Genomic DNA, 20,482 nt, shown 5'->3' with positions numbered 1-20,482 from the left:
CCTCTCTGGAGGATTCTCTGTGTTATTTCCTTGGTCTTAGTATAGGAAAGAATCAGCCGCACTCAAATGGTTGAAAGTTCAGCAAACTGTGTAGTTTCTTTAATAACATATACAATAGACATCACCAGGTGCTTTTTTAGGAGGTAACTGGGTGGCGGACTTATTCAATTCGGGTAACGTTTCGACCCCAGCGGGTCTTTATCAAAACCTCACTTATGCCGAAGAGGTAGAGGAAAGGAGAAAGAGCCGAGTTCCCATAGGGCAGCTCTGGTGGAGTTGTGTGGAAGCGCATCCGCCAGGCGGATGCGCTTCCACACAACTCCACCAGAGCTGCCCTATGGGAACTCGGCTCTTTCTCCTTTCCTCTACCTCTTCGGCATAAGTGAGGTTTTGATAAAGACCCGCTGGGGTCGAAACGTTACCCGAATTGAATAAGTCCGCCACCCAGTTACCTCCTAAAAAAGCACCTGGTGATGTTTATTGTATATGTTATTAAAGAAACTACACAGTTTGCTGAACTTTCAACCATTTGAGTGCGGCTGATTCTTTCCTATACTTGGACTATTTTGTTCATGCCTGCACCAACCCAGTGACAGTGTGCACATCTTGTTCCTGGATTTCCTTGGTCTTGTTGTCCGCCCACCAGGAGGCAGTATATCCTGGTCCCAGTGTCTTTGTCCTTGTGTCTTGTTCCATTGCCTTGTCTGCACTTAGTCTTACCTCGGTCTCCTAGTCTTTGGCTTCCTTCCCTGTTGTCTTTCCTTGTATTCTCAGTCTGCTTTCACTCCGCACTCTTGCAGCTCTGCCTGCTCTGAACCTTTGTTACTTTACCACTGCTCCTCACTTCTGCGTTTCTGCTCCTTTGTACTCTGCTTATCTTCTGCTGTTGCAGTTATCCCTTGCTGCAGCTTCTCTCCACATTCTTTGTGGCTCTGCTCAGCTTTGCTGCAGAGACCCCTCCCGCAGCACCTCTCCGCTCCTTGCGGTTCTTCCTGGCTCCGCTCCTTGCGGTTCTACCTGGCTCCGCTCCTTGCGGTTCTACCTGGCTCCGCTCCTTGCGGTTCTACCTGGCTCCGCTCCTTGCGGTTCTACCTGGCTCCGCTCCTTGCGGTTCTACCTGGCTCCGCTCCTTGCGGTTCTACCTGGCTCCGCTCCTTGCGGTTCTACCTGGCTCCGCTCTTTGCGGTTCTACCTGGCTCCGCTCTTTGCGGTTCTACCTGGCTCCGCTCTTTGTGGTTCTACTTGGCTCCGCCTCCAGCGCCTCCGCTCTTGGCTCCGCCTCCAGCGCCTCCGCTCTTGGCTCCGCCTCCGCTCTTGGCTCCGCCTCCAGCGCCTCCGCTCTTGGCTCCGCCTCCAGCGCCTCCGCTCTTGGCTCCGCCTCCAGCGCCTCAGCTCTTGGCTCCGCCTCCAGCGCCTCAGCTCTTTGCTCCACCTCCTGCCTGTCTGCACTTGGCTCCGCCGCCAGCTCTTGGCTCCGCCTCCTGCCTGTCTGCACTTGGCTCCGCCGCCAGCTCTTGGCTCCGCCTCCTGCCTGTCTGCACTTGGCTCCGCCTCCAGCTCTTGGCTCCGCCTCCTGCCTGTCTGCACTTGGCTCCGCCTCCTGCATTTCTGTTCTTGGCTCTAGCTCCTGTGCTTTCGCTCTGCATCCGCTCTTGCGGTCTTTATCTACTTATTCCTAGGTCCTCGTGTCTGAACAGGTTCTTACCCGTTCTACATACCTGCCTGCAGACCGGTCCCTACCGGTTCTTCCAGTGTACCAGTCTTGTCCACCAGTCCTGCCAGAGAGCCAGCCGTGCCCGCCTGCCTACCAGAGAGCCAGCCGTGCCCGCCTGCCTGTGTTCCTGTTGTACCCGTCTGCCTGCCTATGTGCCATCCGTGCCCGCTTGCTTGTCTATGTTCCGTTCCCCGGTGGGATCAGCAGCCACAACCAGACTCCACCCTGGAGTAGTACCTGGTAGCTTCCTATTGCACAAGTCTGACCTCACCATCAGAGGCTCCAGCGAACACCTAGGAAGCTACTTAGTTACGCCCCTTCCAGGGAGGTTTGGTCTGTGGCACAGTGGGGCCACACATACCCCCGCGTGCTCACGCCTTCCAGTCAGGGCGCGAGCGTGACAGTTTGACACTAACCATGCTGGGTGCCCAAACTTTTGCATTGGCTAATTTTCCTTTTTGTAATTATTAAAATGTAAAAGTTTAAATTTTTTTTTTTTGCCTAAAATACAAAGGAAATGTGTCATCTTTAACTTTAGCCTTTTTAGAGATCTTTTCATCTTGAACTTGCTTAACTATTCAAATAACAGTAATTTCGTCCAGGGGTGCTCAAACTTTTACATGCCACTGTATAATACGCAGCGCTAAAGTTGCACTAACACAGATAGAATTGCATGTTTCTTTTCAGCCATTTTTTGTACAAAATATTCAAGATATTTTCTTGAATTCAGGCCCAATTTGTGATTGTTATAGACACAACATTCATTATAACTCACAGATGGTGCACATCAGTAGAGAGACATTTACAGTATATACAATGACATTTTACTTCTTATCACTAACCATTAATGTTATGTTCACAACTTCTTTTTGTTTGTGAGACTAGCCCAATCTGCCCTCCGCCTTCATTTCTGTACAGCGTTTAAATACTGAGATTCATTAAATATGTAACCCCCATATGATGCCTAGTCTACAAGACTACACTGTAGTATTGGGATCTTCAAGCAATTCTGCTTGGTATTACACGTACAATAAAAAAAATATATTAATGCTATTATCAGGTTAAAAAATTAAAGGGAATCATGTTATCTTGAAAATGCAGTCCAATCTGCAGGCCCCATGTTGTAGCAAGGGGGAACGGAATAGATTGGTATAAAGTTTTGTCAGAAAAGACTCAAGTATAACACGGCCGAGGGCTATCCGATGTTTTGTATGATAGCACTCGGCCCAATGTTATACTATGGGGCAGTGGAGATCTGTGACTTCTCATCAGGGCCGGCAGACTAGGCAGCTGCCTAGGGCCCCCGCTGCCCTAGGGGCCCCCAGCCTGGGGCGGACATACCGCTGGTGCCACTGCTCTGGGTCGGAGAGGTGGAAGGTGGTCTCTGCAGGCAGGCCCCGTAGCATGTAACATCGGGCCCCTCTCACTCCCTCCTGTAATCATGCTAACACCCAGTGCTAAGGAGAGAGTGGCGCGCAGAGTGCAGGAGTTCAAAAGGGGGGCGTGTCATGCAGGGAGAGACGCTGGCCAATGAACGCTTTCCTCGCCAGACTGAGGAGAGCGCTCATTGGCTGCTGTCTCTCTGTTCTGCATGGCACGTCCCAATGGTGACTGGTGAGTACTCACCTACAGTCAGGGGCCCCGGCCGCACAGCAGCACACAGGGAGTCAGGGACAGCAGTGGAGAAAGAGCAGGACTTAATTAAGTTGTAACTTACTTGGACTTATAGTCAAAATTATGTCAACTTTCTTGACTTACCGTAACTATTTTAAAAACCATTGACGGTACTATTACTACTGATGTCTTCCGTAAGAGTACGTCTACTAATGCGCTCCTCCACTTCTCTTCGTCACACCCACCTAAACTTAAAAGTTCTATACCGGTAGGTCAATTTTTGCGTATGCGTCGCATCTGTTCTGACGATGGCGCATTTCATAAACAGGCGGCAGATTTAACGCGACGTTTTAAAAATAGAGGCTACAGATATGCAGATATCAATAGGGGTTATTCCCGTGCTTTATATTCAGATAGGCCTTCTCTGTTGGCGGGCCCGCCTAAGAAGTCCCCTGTTGTGAACTCTGTTTTTGGGCTCCCTCTTGTGGTCACAAGTGGTACTGTGTGAGTGCTATCTTTGGGCTCCCTCTGGTGGCTCTTTTTGTCATTCTGCAGGTCTGTGGCTGGGATCAGCTGTCTCGTTATCTGCTGGTTGGTTTCCTATTTAGCTCACCTGGACTTTCAGTTGTTGCCTGCTGTCAATGTATTCAGTGCTATTTTGATCTCTCCTGACTACCTTCGTTATCAGTCTCTCCAAGAGAAGCTAAGTTTCTGTTTGTTCATTTTTTGATCATCAGTGTTCAATATGTTTCCTGGTTTATTATCAGTCCTAGTCCAGCTTGCTAATATGTGATTTCCTCGCTTGCTGGTAGCTCTAGGGGGCTGAGTTTCTCCCCTCACACCGTTAGTTGGTGTGGGGGTTCTTGAATTCTCAGCGTGGATATTTTGTATAGGGTTTTCTACTGACCGCACAGTTTCCTATCTGTTTTCTGCTATCTGGTATTAGCGGGCCTCATTTGCTGAATCTGTTTCATTTCTACGTTTGTATTTTCCCCTTACCTCACCGTTATTATTTGTTGGGGGCTTTCTCTATCTTTGGGGTTATTTCTCTGAGGCAAGTGAGGTCTTACTTTCTTCTCTCTAGGGGTAGCTAGTTTCTCAGGCTGCGTCGAGACGTCTAGGAATTCAGGCACGTTCACCGGCTACCTTTAGTGTGTTCGGTTAGGATCAGAATTGCGGTCAGTCCAGTTACCACCTCCCTAGAGCTCGTTCTATGTTCAGTTACTTAGCTCGTCAGTTCTGTGATCCTCAGCCACTAAGGATCATAACAGTCCCCTAGGGATACCGATTCAGCACCATGGTTTATCACAAAATTTAACTCAAATTGGTCGAAAATTGGTGATATCTTTAGAAGACATTGGCCGATCTTACTCGCGGACAGGGATCTGTCCAGCCAGTTAACCTCTTATCCACTCATTACTTGGCGTAGATCTCGTACATTAGGAGATGTGTTGTGCGATAGCCACTACGTACCCCCGAAGAGTAATCCCTTTGGCACCAGTCTTAAGGGTCCCCCTTGGGGTTGTTTCCCCTGCGGCAACTGCTCAGCCTGTAGATATATCCGCAGGACGAAAGAATTCTCAAACTCCGCTGGGGACAAAAACTACAGGATAGTACATCACATCACCTGTAATACGGAAGCTATTGTTTACTACGCCCAATGCCCCTGCAATCGGATTTATATCGGCATGACAAGACCATTCAAAGTTCGTGTTCAGGAACACATTAGAGATATTAACAACTCGGCAAAGTGTCTCGAACCCGCCCTGTTAAAATCCATCCCTAGACATTTTTTTGAGGCCCACCATAGCAATCCAAAAGGCCTCAGTTTCCGTGGGATTGACCACGTCTATATGGGGATCAGGGGCGGTAATATCAAACAGAGACTCCTGCAAAAAGAAACACGTTGGATGGTCACGTTGAATACACTTTCACCGTTAGGCCTCAACGAGGCAATCAGCTTCAAGCCTTTTCTTTAATTTTGAGCTTTTTTTTTATTTCCTTTTAGGTCTGGGGCTTTTTTATCTCCATTCTGTGTTTTTTGACCTTTTGGGTTGTACTATCGTATTTATGTTATGTATTTATATTAATTTGCTTTGCTATCTCATTTTGATCTAGATGTCGTTCTTACTCGTTCTCTTTCACCCTGTCTATTATTGGGAGGAATCTTTGGAGGATGTCCTTATGTTTAATCCTTTCCGGACTTATGTACTTCTTCTATTCATTGGGATGAACAAATGAAGAACGCTAAAATAGTACCAACATTCATCCTACGCTATAACTTTTCGGATATCGCCGTGATGGAATATAGATGACATGGCAACGGAAATAACCCTCAGTAACAGTACGCATATATGCCTGCGGTTCACTTACATGCGGAGCGCATTATTCTTTGTTCCATCACCTGTTTACAGATAAATACTTATATGTAGTGATAGGAATTTGACTGGCATGCTAAGCGTAACTGTAATTTATTTGTATATTCTCTGTATTTTTGTTATAGTTGGTATGTATGATTCTGCATGTGTTGGCATATCTTTAATTTATGAGAATATCCTGATATAAGATATATTACCTCTAATGACTTTAATCCTGATAAATTATTAACTATATAGATATTCTACTTCTGTTATTACTACCGAGTACATTTTAGCATTGACTGTCTTTTCATATATGGACCTTCACATGTAGCCCACACATACTACTATGTGCTAGATATTTCATTTGTTTTATCTGTCTCCTGCTTATCTGCCTTTAGACACTCTATGCATGCGTTTATTTCCTTTCAGCGCCGCTGTTATTTGGCTGCGCTGTCTAGAAGATAGGTGGGGTTGATGATCTCCCCGCCCTTGTTGTGTCACGTGAGGTCGGCGTACTCTGCCATGTTTGACCGCAGTATGTGGATCCACTTTTTGATCTGATCACCGCTGTTACCTACCTCTTTCCTACTATCACTGCATATATATATTCCTCTTTTTCAGCTGTTACCGGTCCGCGCGCACCCCTGGTATGCGCTGTGATTCCCTGGATGGCGTTGTGGGCTGGCCGCGTTGCCATGGGGATGGGCGGAGATGACGTTTGTCCTCCTGCCCATACCCTGTGACGCGCGGCTTGCCCGGCTGTCTGGTAGCTAATCGCATCATCCTAGGAGGTGCGCCGATTGGACCATCAGCCTCCCCAAGTTGGTACATATACCCCAGCCCCTTCCTTTTAACGGCCACGCCTCCTGACAAAGCCATTTAGGTGAAACGCGCGTCGAGGCTTCCCTCTGCCTGCCATTCCTTGCTATCTATTGTGAACATGTCTCAAGGTAACGGTATAACGTTTTTACTATATATATATCGCATATGTAACTATGTTGCCTAGATTATGTCACACATTCCCTGCTATGTTATCATATTCAGGGGATGATTATGGGGGTTCACTTACCTTTATATTTTGCGCATATTTAGGAGTGCTACCCCATCCTAGACTGTTTTAGCATTTTTTGGTCTGCAGTAAGAGTGGGACGCTCAAAATTGTTGTTTCATGTTATCTTTAGCATTGTTTTTTGCCATCTTTACATGCTATCTTTTAGCTGTTTTTCGCTACTAACTTTTGTCCATGAATTGCTATATTCTATAATACGTTTGTGTATATTTAATACTCTAATAAATTAAATTTTGTATACATTATTCTCTATACCTCTATTTTTTAAGCACAGACTTTTGGTTTATGACCATTTTCAATACGATCCTTGGGATCTAGGTACTATTTGATTAGTCTGGTGCGTTCTAAGCTGTTTTAGGTGCATATGGTTAAGCCTAGAGGTATGCCCCCTGCTGGCCGAGAGGGTACCATTGTTTAGGTGTTTTTTCTGACTCTTTATTGTGTCTACAGACCCTCCTATAGGTTACATGGATTTTAAGAAACGGGACAAAACCTGGGTAACACAACTCAGGACGGTGTTTGGTGAGAAACAGTTGAACGATAAAGATACATGTGACCTTAAAGACTTGAAGCTGAAAATCAGGGATCTTCTCAAAAAGAGAACAAAAATCTGGTGGAACAAGGCAGCCCTGGAAAACTACTTACAAAAAGATATTATTCCCAGGGGACTGCGTGTCCAACTATTTCCTACACTGGACGTGGAAGATTCTGCCTTCACGTCCAAGTGGGAGGAAACTCTCACTAAGTGCTCAAGGACTCTGTTGGAGCTACTGGTGGGAGTCGATAAGAGATCCCTAGAGTCTCTTAAAAAAGAGATCGAGACTACACGAGAACAGATTCAAAATAAAATCTCTGGTGACGAGTGTAAAAAATTTGATTTAGCCTTGGAAGAGGAACTCTCTAAGTGGGAATTTGGAAATTCAAAACAATAAAACAAAAAATTATTTACGAGACCTAGAAGATTACCAACTTAATCGAGTCTATCGGTGGCGTCAAAAACTACCTAAAAAACAGCCTAGATCTCAATCAATTTCTAGCTTGTCTACAGCCTCAGAGGGAACATGTTGAGATCTTTTTTAGACATAGGATCCACTCTCATAGACGGCAGACCGGGCTCCGGCCCTCACCCGTGATTTTCCCTCACACCAGCAGCCAAAAAGAAAAAACATCAATACAATATGAGAGACAAAAAAGCCAAGAGATTCTAAAGGTAATAAATCTATCACAACATACCTTAACTAAACCTCAATTGGAGGTACTTTCTTTGGGTCTCTCTTTTTCTCCCACAGAGGGCTCTGACAGCTTTACCTTGATTAAAGATCTAGAACTTTTCGCTAGAAAATTGGTTTTGAAAAAATATTTTGCTCCTAAACGTGATCCTTCTCTATCTCCAATTGACCTACAGGTCCTGATGGACCTGGAAGGCTTGGAGTCTGAGAACGCTCAGACTGAACCTTCTTCAGCACCTATATTTTTACACTGACGTTCACAACTTTTTCCCCCCTTGTCCGCCTGCCCTTCAGTAGAGATTTTTGTACAATTGGTCCGGGAGGAATTCAATAAGTTGAACCCAGATATTGTTCATGATAATCTTACCCCCGTTTCAAGGAGAGCTATCAAAGAACTTAAAGCCATGAAGGATATAGTTATTAAGCGGGCCGACAAGGGGGGCAACGTTGTGATCTGGCCGGTGTCGCTTTATGAGGCTGAGGCTTTTCGACAGCTTCTGCAACCCGAGCATTATAAGAAACTTGACTCCATCCCACTCCCCTCATTCCAGCAGAAACTTAAGAGTCTTCTGGATGAAGGGGTGGAGTGTTCAGCAATCACCCACAAGATGAGAGGGGCCCTTCTTCCTGATTTTCCGATTGTTCCCACGTTTTATCTGCTGCCTAAGGTTCACAAAGACCCCTCATGCCCCCCGGGCAGACCTATTGTCTCGGGCATGGGGGTCTTTGTGAACCTTCGTGTCAATTCATCGATTTTTATTTACAGAGGTGTGTGGAGACCCTTCCATCCTTCGTACAGGACACGACCGATGTCCTGAGAAGGATTGACGGTCTTGTGCGCGAGGAGGACATGTGGCTGGTTACTTGCGACGTGGAGTCCCTGTACACGTCGATTGGTCACAGCCACGGAATGCGGGCTGCTAAGTTCTTTTTGGATATGACAAACCTTGGACCAGAGCTCATTCATTTTATTTTAGAGCTATTACAATTCATACTGACACATAATTTTTTTGTGTTCAAGGACCACCCCTTCCTACAGCTCCAGGGCACGGCAATGGGGGCGTCTTGTGCGCCCTCATATGCTAACCTGTTCCTGGGGCTGTGGGAGAGGGATACGGTCCTTGACACACCCGGTCACAGCTCCGTCATCTCGTGGCTGCGCTATATCGACGATATTTTCTTTATCTGGCAGGGCTCCACGTCACATTTGGATACTTTTCTGAGCCACTTGGACTCTAATCCTTTCAACATCAAACTTACTTGGACTTATAGTCAAAATTCTGTCAACTTTCTTGACTTTACTATTTTAAAAACCATTGACGGTACTATTACTACTGATGTCTTCCGTAAGAGCACGTCTACTAATGTGCTCCTCCACTTCTCTTCGTCACACCCACCTAAACTTAAAAGTTCTATACCGGTAGGTCAATTTTTGCGTATGCTTCGCATCTGTTCTGACGATGGCGCATTTCATAAACAGGCGGCAGATTTAACGCGACATTTTAAAAATAGAGGCTACGAATACGCAGATATCAATAGGGGTTATTCCCGTGCTTTATATTCAGATAGGCCTTCTCTGTTGGCGGGCCCGCCTAAGAAGTCCCCTAGGGATACCGATTCAGCACCACGGTTTATCACAAAATTTAACTCAAATTGGTCGGAAATTGGTGATATCTTTAGAAGACATTGGCCGATCTTACTCGCGGACAGGGATCTGTCCAGCCAGTTAACCTCTTATCCACTCATTATTTGGCGTAGATCTCGTACATTAGGAGATGTGTTGTGCGATAGCCACTACGTACCCCCGAAGAGTAATCCCTTTGGCACCAGTCTTAAGGGTCCCCCTTGGGGTTGTTTCCCCTGCGGCAACTGCTCAGCCTGTAGATATATCCGCAGGACGAAAGAATTCTCAAACTCCGCTGGGGACAAAAACTACAGGATAGTACATCACATCACCTGTAATACGGAGGCTATTGTTTACTACGCCCAATGCCCCTGCAATCGGATTTATATCGGCATGACAACAAGACCATTCAAAGTTCGTGTTCAGGAACACATTAGAGATATTAACAACTCGGCAAAGTGTCTCGAACCCGCCCTGTTAAAATCCATCCCTAGACATTTTTTTGAGGCCCACCATAGCAATCCAAAAGGCCTCAGTTTCCGTGGGATTGATCACGTCTATATGGGGATCAGGGGCGGTAATATCAAACAGAAACTCCTGCAAAAAGAAACACGTTGGATGGTCACGTTGAATACACTTTCACCGTTAGGCCTCAACGAGGCAATCAGCTTCAAGCCTTTTCTTTAAGTTTGAGCTGTTTTTTTATTTCCTTTTAGGTCTGGGGCTTTTTTTATCTCCATTCTGTGTTGTTTAACCTTTTGGGTTGTACTATCGTATTTATGTTATGTATTTATATTAATTTGCTTTGCTATCTCATTTTGATCTAGATGTCGTTCTTACTCGTTCTCTTTCACCCTGTCTATTATTGGGAGGAATCTTTGGAGGATGTCCTTATGTTTAATCCTTTCCGGACTTATGTACTTCTTCTATTCATTGGGATGAACAAATGAAGAACGCTAAAATAGTACCAACATTCATCCTACGCTATAACTGTTCGGATAGTGCCGTGATGGAATATAGATGACATGGCAACGGAAATAACCCTCAGTAACAGTACGCATATATGCCTGCGGTTCACTTACATGCGGAGCGCATTATACTTTGTTCCATCACCTGTTTACAGATAAATACTTATATGTAGTGATAGGAATTTGACTGGCATGCTAAGCGTAACTGTAATTTATTTGTATATTCTCTGTATTTTTGTTATAGTTGGTATGTATGATTCTGCATGTGTTGGCATATCTTTAATTTATGAGAATATCCTGATATAAGATATATTACCTCTAATGACTTTAATCCTGATAAATTATTAACTATATAGATATTCTACTTCTGTTATTACTACCCAGTACATTTTAGCATTGACTGTCTTTTCATATATGGACCTTCACATGTAGCTCACACATACTATTATGTGCTAGATATTTGATTTGTTTTATCTGTCTCCTGCTTATCTGCCTTTACAGACGCTCTATGCATGTGTTTATTTCCTTTCAGCGCCGCTGTTATTTGGCTACGCTGTCTAGAAGATAGGTGGGGTTGATGATCTCCCCGCCCGGCGTCCACTCCTCTTTTTCAGCTGTTACCGGTCCGCGTGCACCCCTGGTATGCGCTGTGATTCCCTGGATGGCGTTGTGGGCTGGCCGCGTTGCCATGGGGATGGGCGGAGATGATGTTTGTCCTACCGCCCATACCCTGTGACGCGCGGCTTGCCCGGCTGTCTGGTAAGTAATCGCATCATCCTAGGAGGTGCGCCGATTGGACCATCAGCCTCCCCAATTTAGTACATATACCCCAGCCCCTTCCTTTTAACGGCCACGCCTTCTGACGAAGCCATTCAGGTGAAACGCGCGTCGAGGCTTCCCTCGCTGCCTGCAGTTCCTTGCTATCTATTGTGAACATGTCTCAAGGTAACGGTATAACGTTTTTACTATATATATCGCATATGTAACTACGTTGCCTAGATTATGTCACACATTCCCTGCTATCTTATCATATTCAGGGGATGATTATGGGGGTTCACTTACCTTTATATTTTGCGCATATTTAGGAGTGCTACCCCATCCTAGACTGTTTTAGCATTTTTTGGTCTGCTGTAAGAGTGGGACTCTCAAAATTTTTGTTTCATGTTATCTTTAGCATTGTTTTTTGCCATGTTTACATGCTATCTTTTAGCTGTTTTTTCGCTACTACCTTTTGTCCATGTATTGCTATATTCTATAATATGTTTGTGTATATTTAATACTCTAATAAATTAAATTTTGTATACATTATTCTCTATACCTCTATTTTTAAGCACAGACTTTTGGTCTATGACCCTTTTCAATACGATCCTTGGGATCTAGGTACTATTTGATTAGTCTGGTGCGTTCTAAGCTGTTTTAGGTGCACTTAATTAAGTTGTATATCTGTTCCCTCCACTGTTCTGTTCCCAGCAGGCTGCGGCATCTCCTCACTGTGAAGAGATGGGGGAGGAGCTCACTGCACGGGACAGCACGGCAGCACCAGTGAGCTGATATCAGTCCTGTCTCCTCTGTGCCCCATCCCCTAGTGAGTTCTGCAGCTCTCTCCAACTGAACTGACCTCCTCCAGGGTTCATCTGATCACCTGATATACAAGATTAGTATGTGTGTATGTATATGCTTGTAGATGTATGTATGTGCATCTGTGTATGTACAGTGTGTGTATCTATGTGTATGCATGTACAGTATATGTGTATGTCTGTGTGTATAATATGTGTGTATCTGTATGTGCGATATATTTGTATGTATATACGGTATATATGTATGTTTATGTAATATGTGCATGTATGTACAGTATATGTGTATATGTGTGACCGGTATGTGTATACTATGTGTATATAACTGTGTGTGTATGTTGTGAGATTGCACTAACTAACGGGTAGGCGATTACTCGCTTGGCACGGGATTCAAGCACACGGGCACGAATTTTCAACAGAAATCAGTCCATACTGTTTATTTTCAAGTCATAAACCGCGCCGTAAGCCAGGTTACAAATCACCGGCTTACATAAAGTCCATTACACACCGTATCATTGGCTTGCATTATCCCTTTGCAGCAACTAAACACGCTGGTCCTCTTCTGACCAGTTGCCGTGGGTTACCACACAGTTCATAGAAACAATTATCACCAACAGACTATGGTACCTTATGGGAGCTCCTGCCCCACCTGCTGACTCCTTGTCAGTCCTCTCTCTTGGGAAAGCTGCCTCATAGGGATCACCAACTTGCCTGGTCGGCACACATTAGTCAGTCCAGACCCACCGACTGGCTCTGCAGATCCCTGTCCTCAGCTCGTGCTGTTCACGGATCCGGTCCTACTCCCAGGACCTCCCAACACACAGGTTACTCAGGATCATACAGGTGGCCAGTCCGGGTACTATTCAGGACTTCCATCCCCGGCTAGGACCGTCCAGTACCCAGGCCACAAGTAGCAAAGTCCCGCCGCGTGCTCTTCATTGCTAGCATGCCCAACACAGAGGTTTCTATCAGGACCTTGCACCTGTACCATACAGGTCTACACACTCAGACCACGTGACCCACACCCTGGTCACATTACATACCCGTAACCACTCCCCTGGGTGGGAGTGTGGGTATGTGACTAGTTTGTCCCACCCATCTCACATAACTAGCCCTGCCAGCCTCCCATGACTATTATATAACACTATACTTGTAGGACTACAGGTCCCAGAACACCACATCGCTTCAGGCTGGCAGCGCAGAGTCTCCTCCTCTGCGACACATATATCGGCCATTCACCACAATGCCGGACTTTGTCACATCATCACATCCATGCATGCAACTGCCATGCACTCTCACAGCCTCAATACGCCTCCGTGCGTATACTGGGGAGACCATGCAGCACCCCCTACCTGTTACAGGGGTCACTGCATCACAATGTACAATATATGTGTATGTATATACGGTATGTGTGTATATGTATGTGAGGTACGAGTATGTGTATCTGTATGTTTGTACGGTATATGTGTGTATGCATGTATGGTATATGTATGTGTATCTATGTGTATGTACGGCATATGTGTGTATGTACAGTATATGTATGACGGTATATGTATGTGTATCTGTGTGTATGTATAGTATATGTGTGTGTGTGTATACGGTATATGTATGTACGGTATGTCTGTGAATGTATGGTATATGTGTGTGTGTGTATGTATAGTACGTGTATGTATGACGGTATATGTATGTGTATCTGTGTGTATGTATAGTATATGTGTGTGTTTGTATATACGGTATATGTGTCTGTATGTTCAGTGTATGCATGTGTGTATGTACAGTATGTGTATGTATGATGATATGTGTATCTGTGTGTATGCATGGTATATGTGTGTGTTTGCATGTACGGTATATGTATGTGAATCTGTATGTGTATGTATGTACAGTATGTGTATGTTTGCATGTATACGTATGTGTATCTATGTATGTATGGTGTAACGCATATATATACCGTATGTTTATTACAAACACAGTATTATATTCTGTTGGGGACTGCATTATATTCTATGGGGGGGTGCATTATATGCTATGGGGGTTGCGTTATATTATATGAGGTCAGAATTATATTCTATATGGGGACTGCATTATACTCTATGGAGGACTATGGGAGTGTATTATACTCTATGGAGGACTATGGGGAGTGTATTATACTCTATGGAGGACTATTGGGGTGTATTATACTATATGGAGGACTGTTATGGTCTGGTGATGTAGGAGCGACATGCGACTAGCTCTGAGCAGGTGGTAACTATACAGACCGCAGTTTCTGATCTTAACACAGACACTAGCAGTAGCCGTGGGATGTTCCTGTCACTCCCTGGACACCTCGTCACAGCCGGAGAACTAGCTACCCCTAAAGGTAGAAACAGGAAAGCTATCTTGCCTCAGAGAAAATCCCCAAAGGATAGGACAGCCCCCAAAAAATAATGACTGTGAGAGGAGAAGGAAATGACATACGTAGTATGAAACAAGATTTAGCAAAGGAGGCCACTACTAGCTAGAAAGAATTAGTACAGGACAGAACACTGTGCGGTCAGTAATAAAAACTAGAAAAAGTCCACCGCAGAGAAATGCAAAAATCTCCACACCTGACTAAAGGTGTGGAGGGCAAACTCTGCTGCCCAGAGCTTCCAGCTTAGCTGACTAGATACATACTGATAAGCTGGACAAATGAGCAAAACATAGAAAGTGCTAAACAACAAAGTCCACAACAAGTGAACTGCAAAAAGACAAGCAAGGACTTAGCTTTGCTGAAATGGTCAGAGTGACAGGGAAATCCTCAGAGAGCCATGACTCCAAGCTCAACAATTGACAACTGGCATTGAATTAGGGAAAAGGCCAGCCTAATATAGCAGAGCCAGAAAGACGATCAGAGAAAACAGCTGCTGATGCTAAATCCAAGAAGCAGCCATACCACTCAAAACCACAGGAGGGAGCCCAAGAGCAGAACTCACAAAAATGCTACTTATAACCACCGGAGGGAGCCCAAGAGCGGAATTCACAACAGTACCCCCCCTTGAGGAGGGGTCACCGAACCCTCACCAGAGCCCCAGGCCGATCAGGACTAGCCAAATGAAAAGCACGAACCAAATCGGCGGCATGGATATCGGAGGCTACCACCCAAGAATTATCCTCCTGGCCATAACCCTTCCACTTGACAAGATACTGATGCCTCCGCCTCGAAAAACGAGAATCCAAAATTTTCTCAACCACATATTCCAACTCCCCCTCAACCAACACCGGGGCAGGAGGATCAACAGATGGAACAACGGGTACCACATATCTCCGCAACAAAGATCTATGGAAAACATTGTGGATGGCAAAAGAGGCTGGAAGGGCCAAACGAAAAGACACTGGATTGATAATCTCAGAAATCTTATAAGGACCAATAAACCGAGGCTTGAACTTAGGGGAAGAAACCTTCATAGGAACATGACGAGAGGATAACCAGACCAAATCCCCCACACGAAGCTGAGGACCAACACACCGAAGGCGGTTAGCAAAACGCTGAGTCTTTTCCTGAGACAACGTCAAATTGTCTACTGTTATGATCCCAATGGCAGAGGATCTCAGAGATTACAGCAAAGTCTGCAAACATAAATACCAGCTCATAGGGAAGTGGTAACTAGGCTGACCATATACCTGATCCTAGCACAAACAAATAACAGTAGCCGGGGAACGTGCCTACGTTGATTCTAGACGTCTCGCGCCAGCCGGAGAACTAACTAACCCTATCAGGGAAAATAAGACCTCTCTTGCCTCCAGAGAAAAGACCCTAAAGTTATAATACAAGCCCCCAACAAATAATAACGGTGAGGTAAGAAGAAAAGACAAACGTAAGAATGAACTAGATTTTAGCAAAGAGAGGCCCACTGACTAATAGCAGAAGATAGTAAGATGACTTATATGGTCAGCAAAAAACCCTGCAAAATATCCACGCTGAATATCCAAGAACCCCCGAACCGACTAACGGTGAGGGGGGAGAACATCAGCCCCCTAGAGCTTCCAGCGATATCAGGAATCACATTTTGTACAAGCTGGACAAAAATATGAACAATGCAAATAAACAAAAATAAGAAAGCAGGACTTAGCTTATCTTGCAAAGAACCAGGACCTGAAGACAGGAGCAAACAGAAATGAACTGATTACAACGATGCCAGGCACTGGACTGAGAATCCAGGAAGTTTAAATAGCAACACCAGAGGCCTAACGAACCAGGTGAGTACCAACCTGGGAAAAGACAATCCAAGTGCCAAACCACTAGTGACCACAAGAGGGAGCCAAGAAGTATAGTTCACAACAGTCTACCACATGAGTCCAAATCTGCTGCAACCTGTCCATCACAGAATCCACACCAGGACAATCAGAAGGCTCAACCTGCCCTGAAGAAAAACGAGGATGGAAACCAAAATTACAAAAGAAAGGCGAAACCAAAGTAGCCGAACTGGCCCGATTATTAAGGGCAAACTCGGCCAATGGCAAGAAAGCCACCCAATCATCCTGATCAGCAGACACAAAGCATCTCAAATAGGTTTCCAAGGTTTGGTTAGTTCGCTCAGTTTGGCCATTTGTCTGAGGATGGAACGCCGAAGAAAAAGACAAATTAATGCCCATCTTAGCACAAAAGGCCCGCCAAAACCTGGAAACAAACTGGGAACCTCTGTCAGACACAATATTCTCTGGAATGCCATGCAAACGAACCACATGCTGAAAAAATAATGGAACCAAATCAGAGGAGGAAGGCAATTTAGGCAAAGGTACCAAATGGACCATTTTAGAGAACCGGTCACAAACCACCCAGTTAACAGACATCCTCTGGGACACAGGTAGATCCGAAATAAAATCCATGGAAATATGCGTCCAAGGCCTCTCCGGGACAGGCAAAGGCAAAAGCAACCCACTAGCGCGGGAACAGCAAGGCTTAGCCCGGGCACAAGTCCCACAGGACTGCACAAAAGAACGCACATCCCGCGACAAGGAAGGCCACCAAAAGGACCTAGCAACCAAATCTCTGGTACCAAAAATCCCAGGATGACCGGCCAACACAGAACAATGGACCTCAGAAATTACCTTACTTGTCCATCTATCAGGAACAAACAGCTTCCCCACAGGACAGCGGTCAGGTTTATCAGCCTGAAATTCCTGAAGCGCCCGCCGCAAATCTGGGGAGATGGCAGACAGAATCACCCCTTCCCCAAGAATGCCAACCGGCTCAAGGACTCCAGGAGAATCAGGCAAAAAACTCCTAGAGAGGGCATCCGCTTTAACATTCTTAGATCCTGGAAGATATGAGACCACAAAATCAAAACGGGAGAAAAACAGGGACCACCGAGCCTGTCTAGGGTTCAGCCGCTTGGCCGACTCGAGGTAAATCAGATTCTTATGATCGGTCAAGACCACAATGCGGTGCTTGGCTCCCTCAAGCCAATGTCGCCACTCCTCAAATGCCCACTTCATAGCCAACAACTCCCGATTGCCGACATCATAATTGCGTTCCGCAGGCGAAAACTTTCGGGAAAAGAAGGCACATGGCTTCATCAAGGAACCATCAGAATTCCTCTGTGACAAAACGGCCTCTGCCCCAATCTCAGAAGCGTCAACCTCAACCTGAAAAGGAAGAGAAACATCCGGCTGACGCAAGATAGGGGCAGAAGTAAATCGGCGTTTAAGCTCCTGAAAGGCCTCAACAGCCTCAGAGGACCAATTAGTCCCATCAGCGCCTTTCTTCGTCAAATCGGTCAGGGGTTTAACCACACTGGAGAAGTTGGCAATGAAACGGCGATAAAAATTAGCAAAGCCCAAAAATTTCTGAAGGCTCTTCACAGATGTGGGTTGAATCCAGTCATGAATGGCTTGGACCTTAACAGGATCCATTTCTATAGACGAAGGAGAAAAAATAAACCCCAAAAAAGAGACCTTCTGAACTCCAAATAGGCACTTAGACCCCTTCACAAATAGAGCATTATCACGAAGGATCTGGAATACCATCCTGACCTGCTTCACATGAGACTCCCAATCATTGGAAAAAATCTAAATATCATCCAAATACACAATCAAGAATTTGTCAAGATAATTGCGGAAAATATCATGCATAAAGGACTGAAATACAGAAGGAGCATTAGAAAGCCCGAAAGGCATCACCAGGTATTCAAAATGGCCTTCGGGCGTATTAAATGCAGTTTTCCATTCGTCACCCTGTTTAATACGAACAAGATTATATGCCCCTCGAAGGTCAATCTTTGTAAAGCAACTAGCCCCCTTAATCCGAGCAAACAAATCAGAGAGCAAAGGTAAAGGGTATTGGAATTTGACCGTGATCTTATTAAGAAGGCGATAATCAATACAGGGTCTCAAGGAGCCATCCTTCTTGGCAACAAAAAAGAATCCCGCTTCCAATGGTGACGAAGACGGCCGAATATGCCCCTTCTCTAAAGACTCCTTTACATAGCTTCGCATGGCGGTATGTTCAGGCACAGACAGGTTGAAAAGTCGGCCCTTAGGGAACTTACAGCCAGGAATCAAGTCAATAGCACAATCACAGTCCCTATGTGGAGGAAGGGAACTGGACTTGGGCTCATCAAATACATCCTGGAAATCTGACAAAAATTCAGGAACATCAGAAGAGGGGGAAGAGGAAATTGACATTAAAGGAACGTCACTATGTACCCCTTGACAACCCCAACTAGTCACAGACATTGATTTCCAATCCAGCACTGGATTGTGTACTTGTAACCATGGAAAACCCATTACAACAACATCATGTAAATTATGCAACACCAGAAAACTGCAATCTTCCTGATGTGCTGGAGCCATGCACATAGTCAGCTGAGTCCAATACTGAGGTTTATTCTTGGCCAACGGTGTAGCATCAATACCCCTTAAGGGTATGGGACTCTGCAAAGGCTGCAAAGAAAAACCACAGCGCCTAGCGAATTCTAAGTCCATTAAGTTCAGAGCAGCGCCTGAATCCACAAATGCCATGACAGAAAAAGATGACAATGAGCAAATCAGGGTCACAGACAGGAGAAACTTAGGCTGCACAGTACTAATGGTAACAGATCTAGCGACCCTCTTAATACGCTTAGGGCAATCAGAAATAGCATGAGCAGACTCCCCACAGTAAAAACACAGCCCATTCTGACGTCTGTATCCCCTCTGTTCCGCTCTAGTCAAAATCCTATCACATTGCTTGGGCTCAGGACTCTGCTCCGAGGACGCTGCCATATGGTGCACCACTTTGCGTTCGCGCAGGCGCCGATCAATCTGAATGGCCAGAGACATAGATTCGCTCAAACCAACAGGCGTGGGAAACCCCACCATAACATCTTTAAGGGCTTCAGAAAGACCCTTTCTGAAAATTGCTGCCAGAGCGTCCTCATTCCATTTAGTGAGCACAGACCATTTTCTAAATTTCTGGCAGTATAATTCTGCCGCTTCCTGACCCTGACACAGGGCCAACAGTGTTTTCTCAGCATGCTCTACAGAGTTAGGTTCGTCATACAATAATCCAAGCGATTGAAAAAATGCATCTACATTAAGCAATGCCGGATCCCCTGACTCAAGGGAGAATGCCCAGTCCTGAGGGTCACCACGCAGCAGAGAAATAACTATTTTTACTTGCTGAATGGGGTCACCAGAGGAACGGGGTTTCAGAGCAAAAAACAATTTGCAGTTATTTTTAAAGTTCAAAAACTTAGATCTATCCCCGTAAAACAAATCTGGAGTATGAATTCTAGGCTCTAAGGCCGGAGTCTGAACAACATAATTCTTGAATACTCTGTACTCTTGCAGCAAGCTGATCCACACGAGAGAACAACCCCTGAACATCCATGCCCGCATCCAAATCCTGAATCACCCAGAGATTAAGAGGAAGGAAAAAGACAAAACAGACTAAAGAAAAAAAAAATGGCTCAGAACTCTTTTTCTTTTCCTTCTTTTGAGATGCATTCAGCTCATTTTTGGCCAGTTGTACTGTTATGGTCTGGTGATGTAGGAGCGACATGCGACTAGCTCTGAGCAGGTGGTAACTATACAGACCTACAGACCGCAGTTTCTGATCTTAACACAGACACTAGCAGTAGCCGTGGGATGTTCCTGTCACTCCCTGGACACCTCGTCACAGCCGGAGAACTAGCTACCCCTAAAGGTAGAAACAGGAAAGCTATCTTGCCTCAGAGAAAATCCCCAAAGGATAGGACAGCCCCCCACAAATAATGACTGTGAGAGGAGAAGGAAACGACATACGTAGTATGAAACAAGATTTAGCAAAGGAGGCCACTACTAGCTAGAAAGAATTAGTACAGGACAGAACACTGTGCGGTCAGTAATAAAAA

At 45.3% G+C, this 20,482-nt stretch overlaps 1 protein-coding gene across 8 annotated transcripts in view; it reads left to right on the top strand.

Moving 5' to 3' along the window:
* Positions 1-7,289, top strand: part of LOC143765697 (uncharacterized) — a 247,057-nt gene extending 239,768 nt beyond the window's left edge. For all 8 annotated transcript variants that reach the window (XM_077252623.1, XM_077252626.1, XM_077252625.1 and 5 more), the window contains one exon: positions 5,447-7,289. In XM_077252623.1, coding sequence (XP_077108738.1) covers positions 5,447-5,561 — 115 coding nt within the window. In that variant the 3' untranslated portion in view covers positions 5,562-7,289. The remainder of the gene's footprint in view (positions 1-5,446) is intronic.
* The last annotated feature ends 13,193 nt before the right edge of the window (positions 7,290-20,482 follow it).

This window comes from Ranitomeya variabilis, chromosome 4 (genome assembly GCF_051348905.1).
Source record: "Ranitomeya variabilis isolate aRanVar5 chromosome 4, aRanVar5.hap1, whole genome shotgun sequence".
Classification (NCBI taxonomy): domain Eukaryota; kingdom Metazoa; phylum Chordata; class Amphibia; order Anura; family Dendrobatidae; genus Ranitomeya; species Ranitomeya variabilis.
Note: the sequence above shows the minus strand (reverse complement) of the source record. Positions and strands in the feature narration are given on the sequence as shown.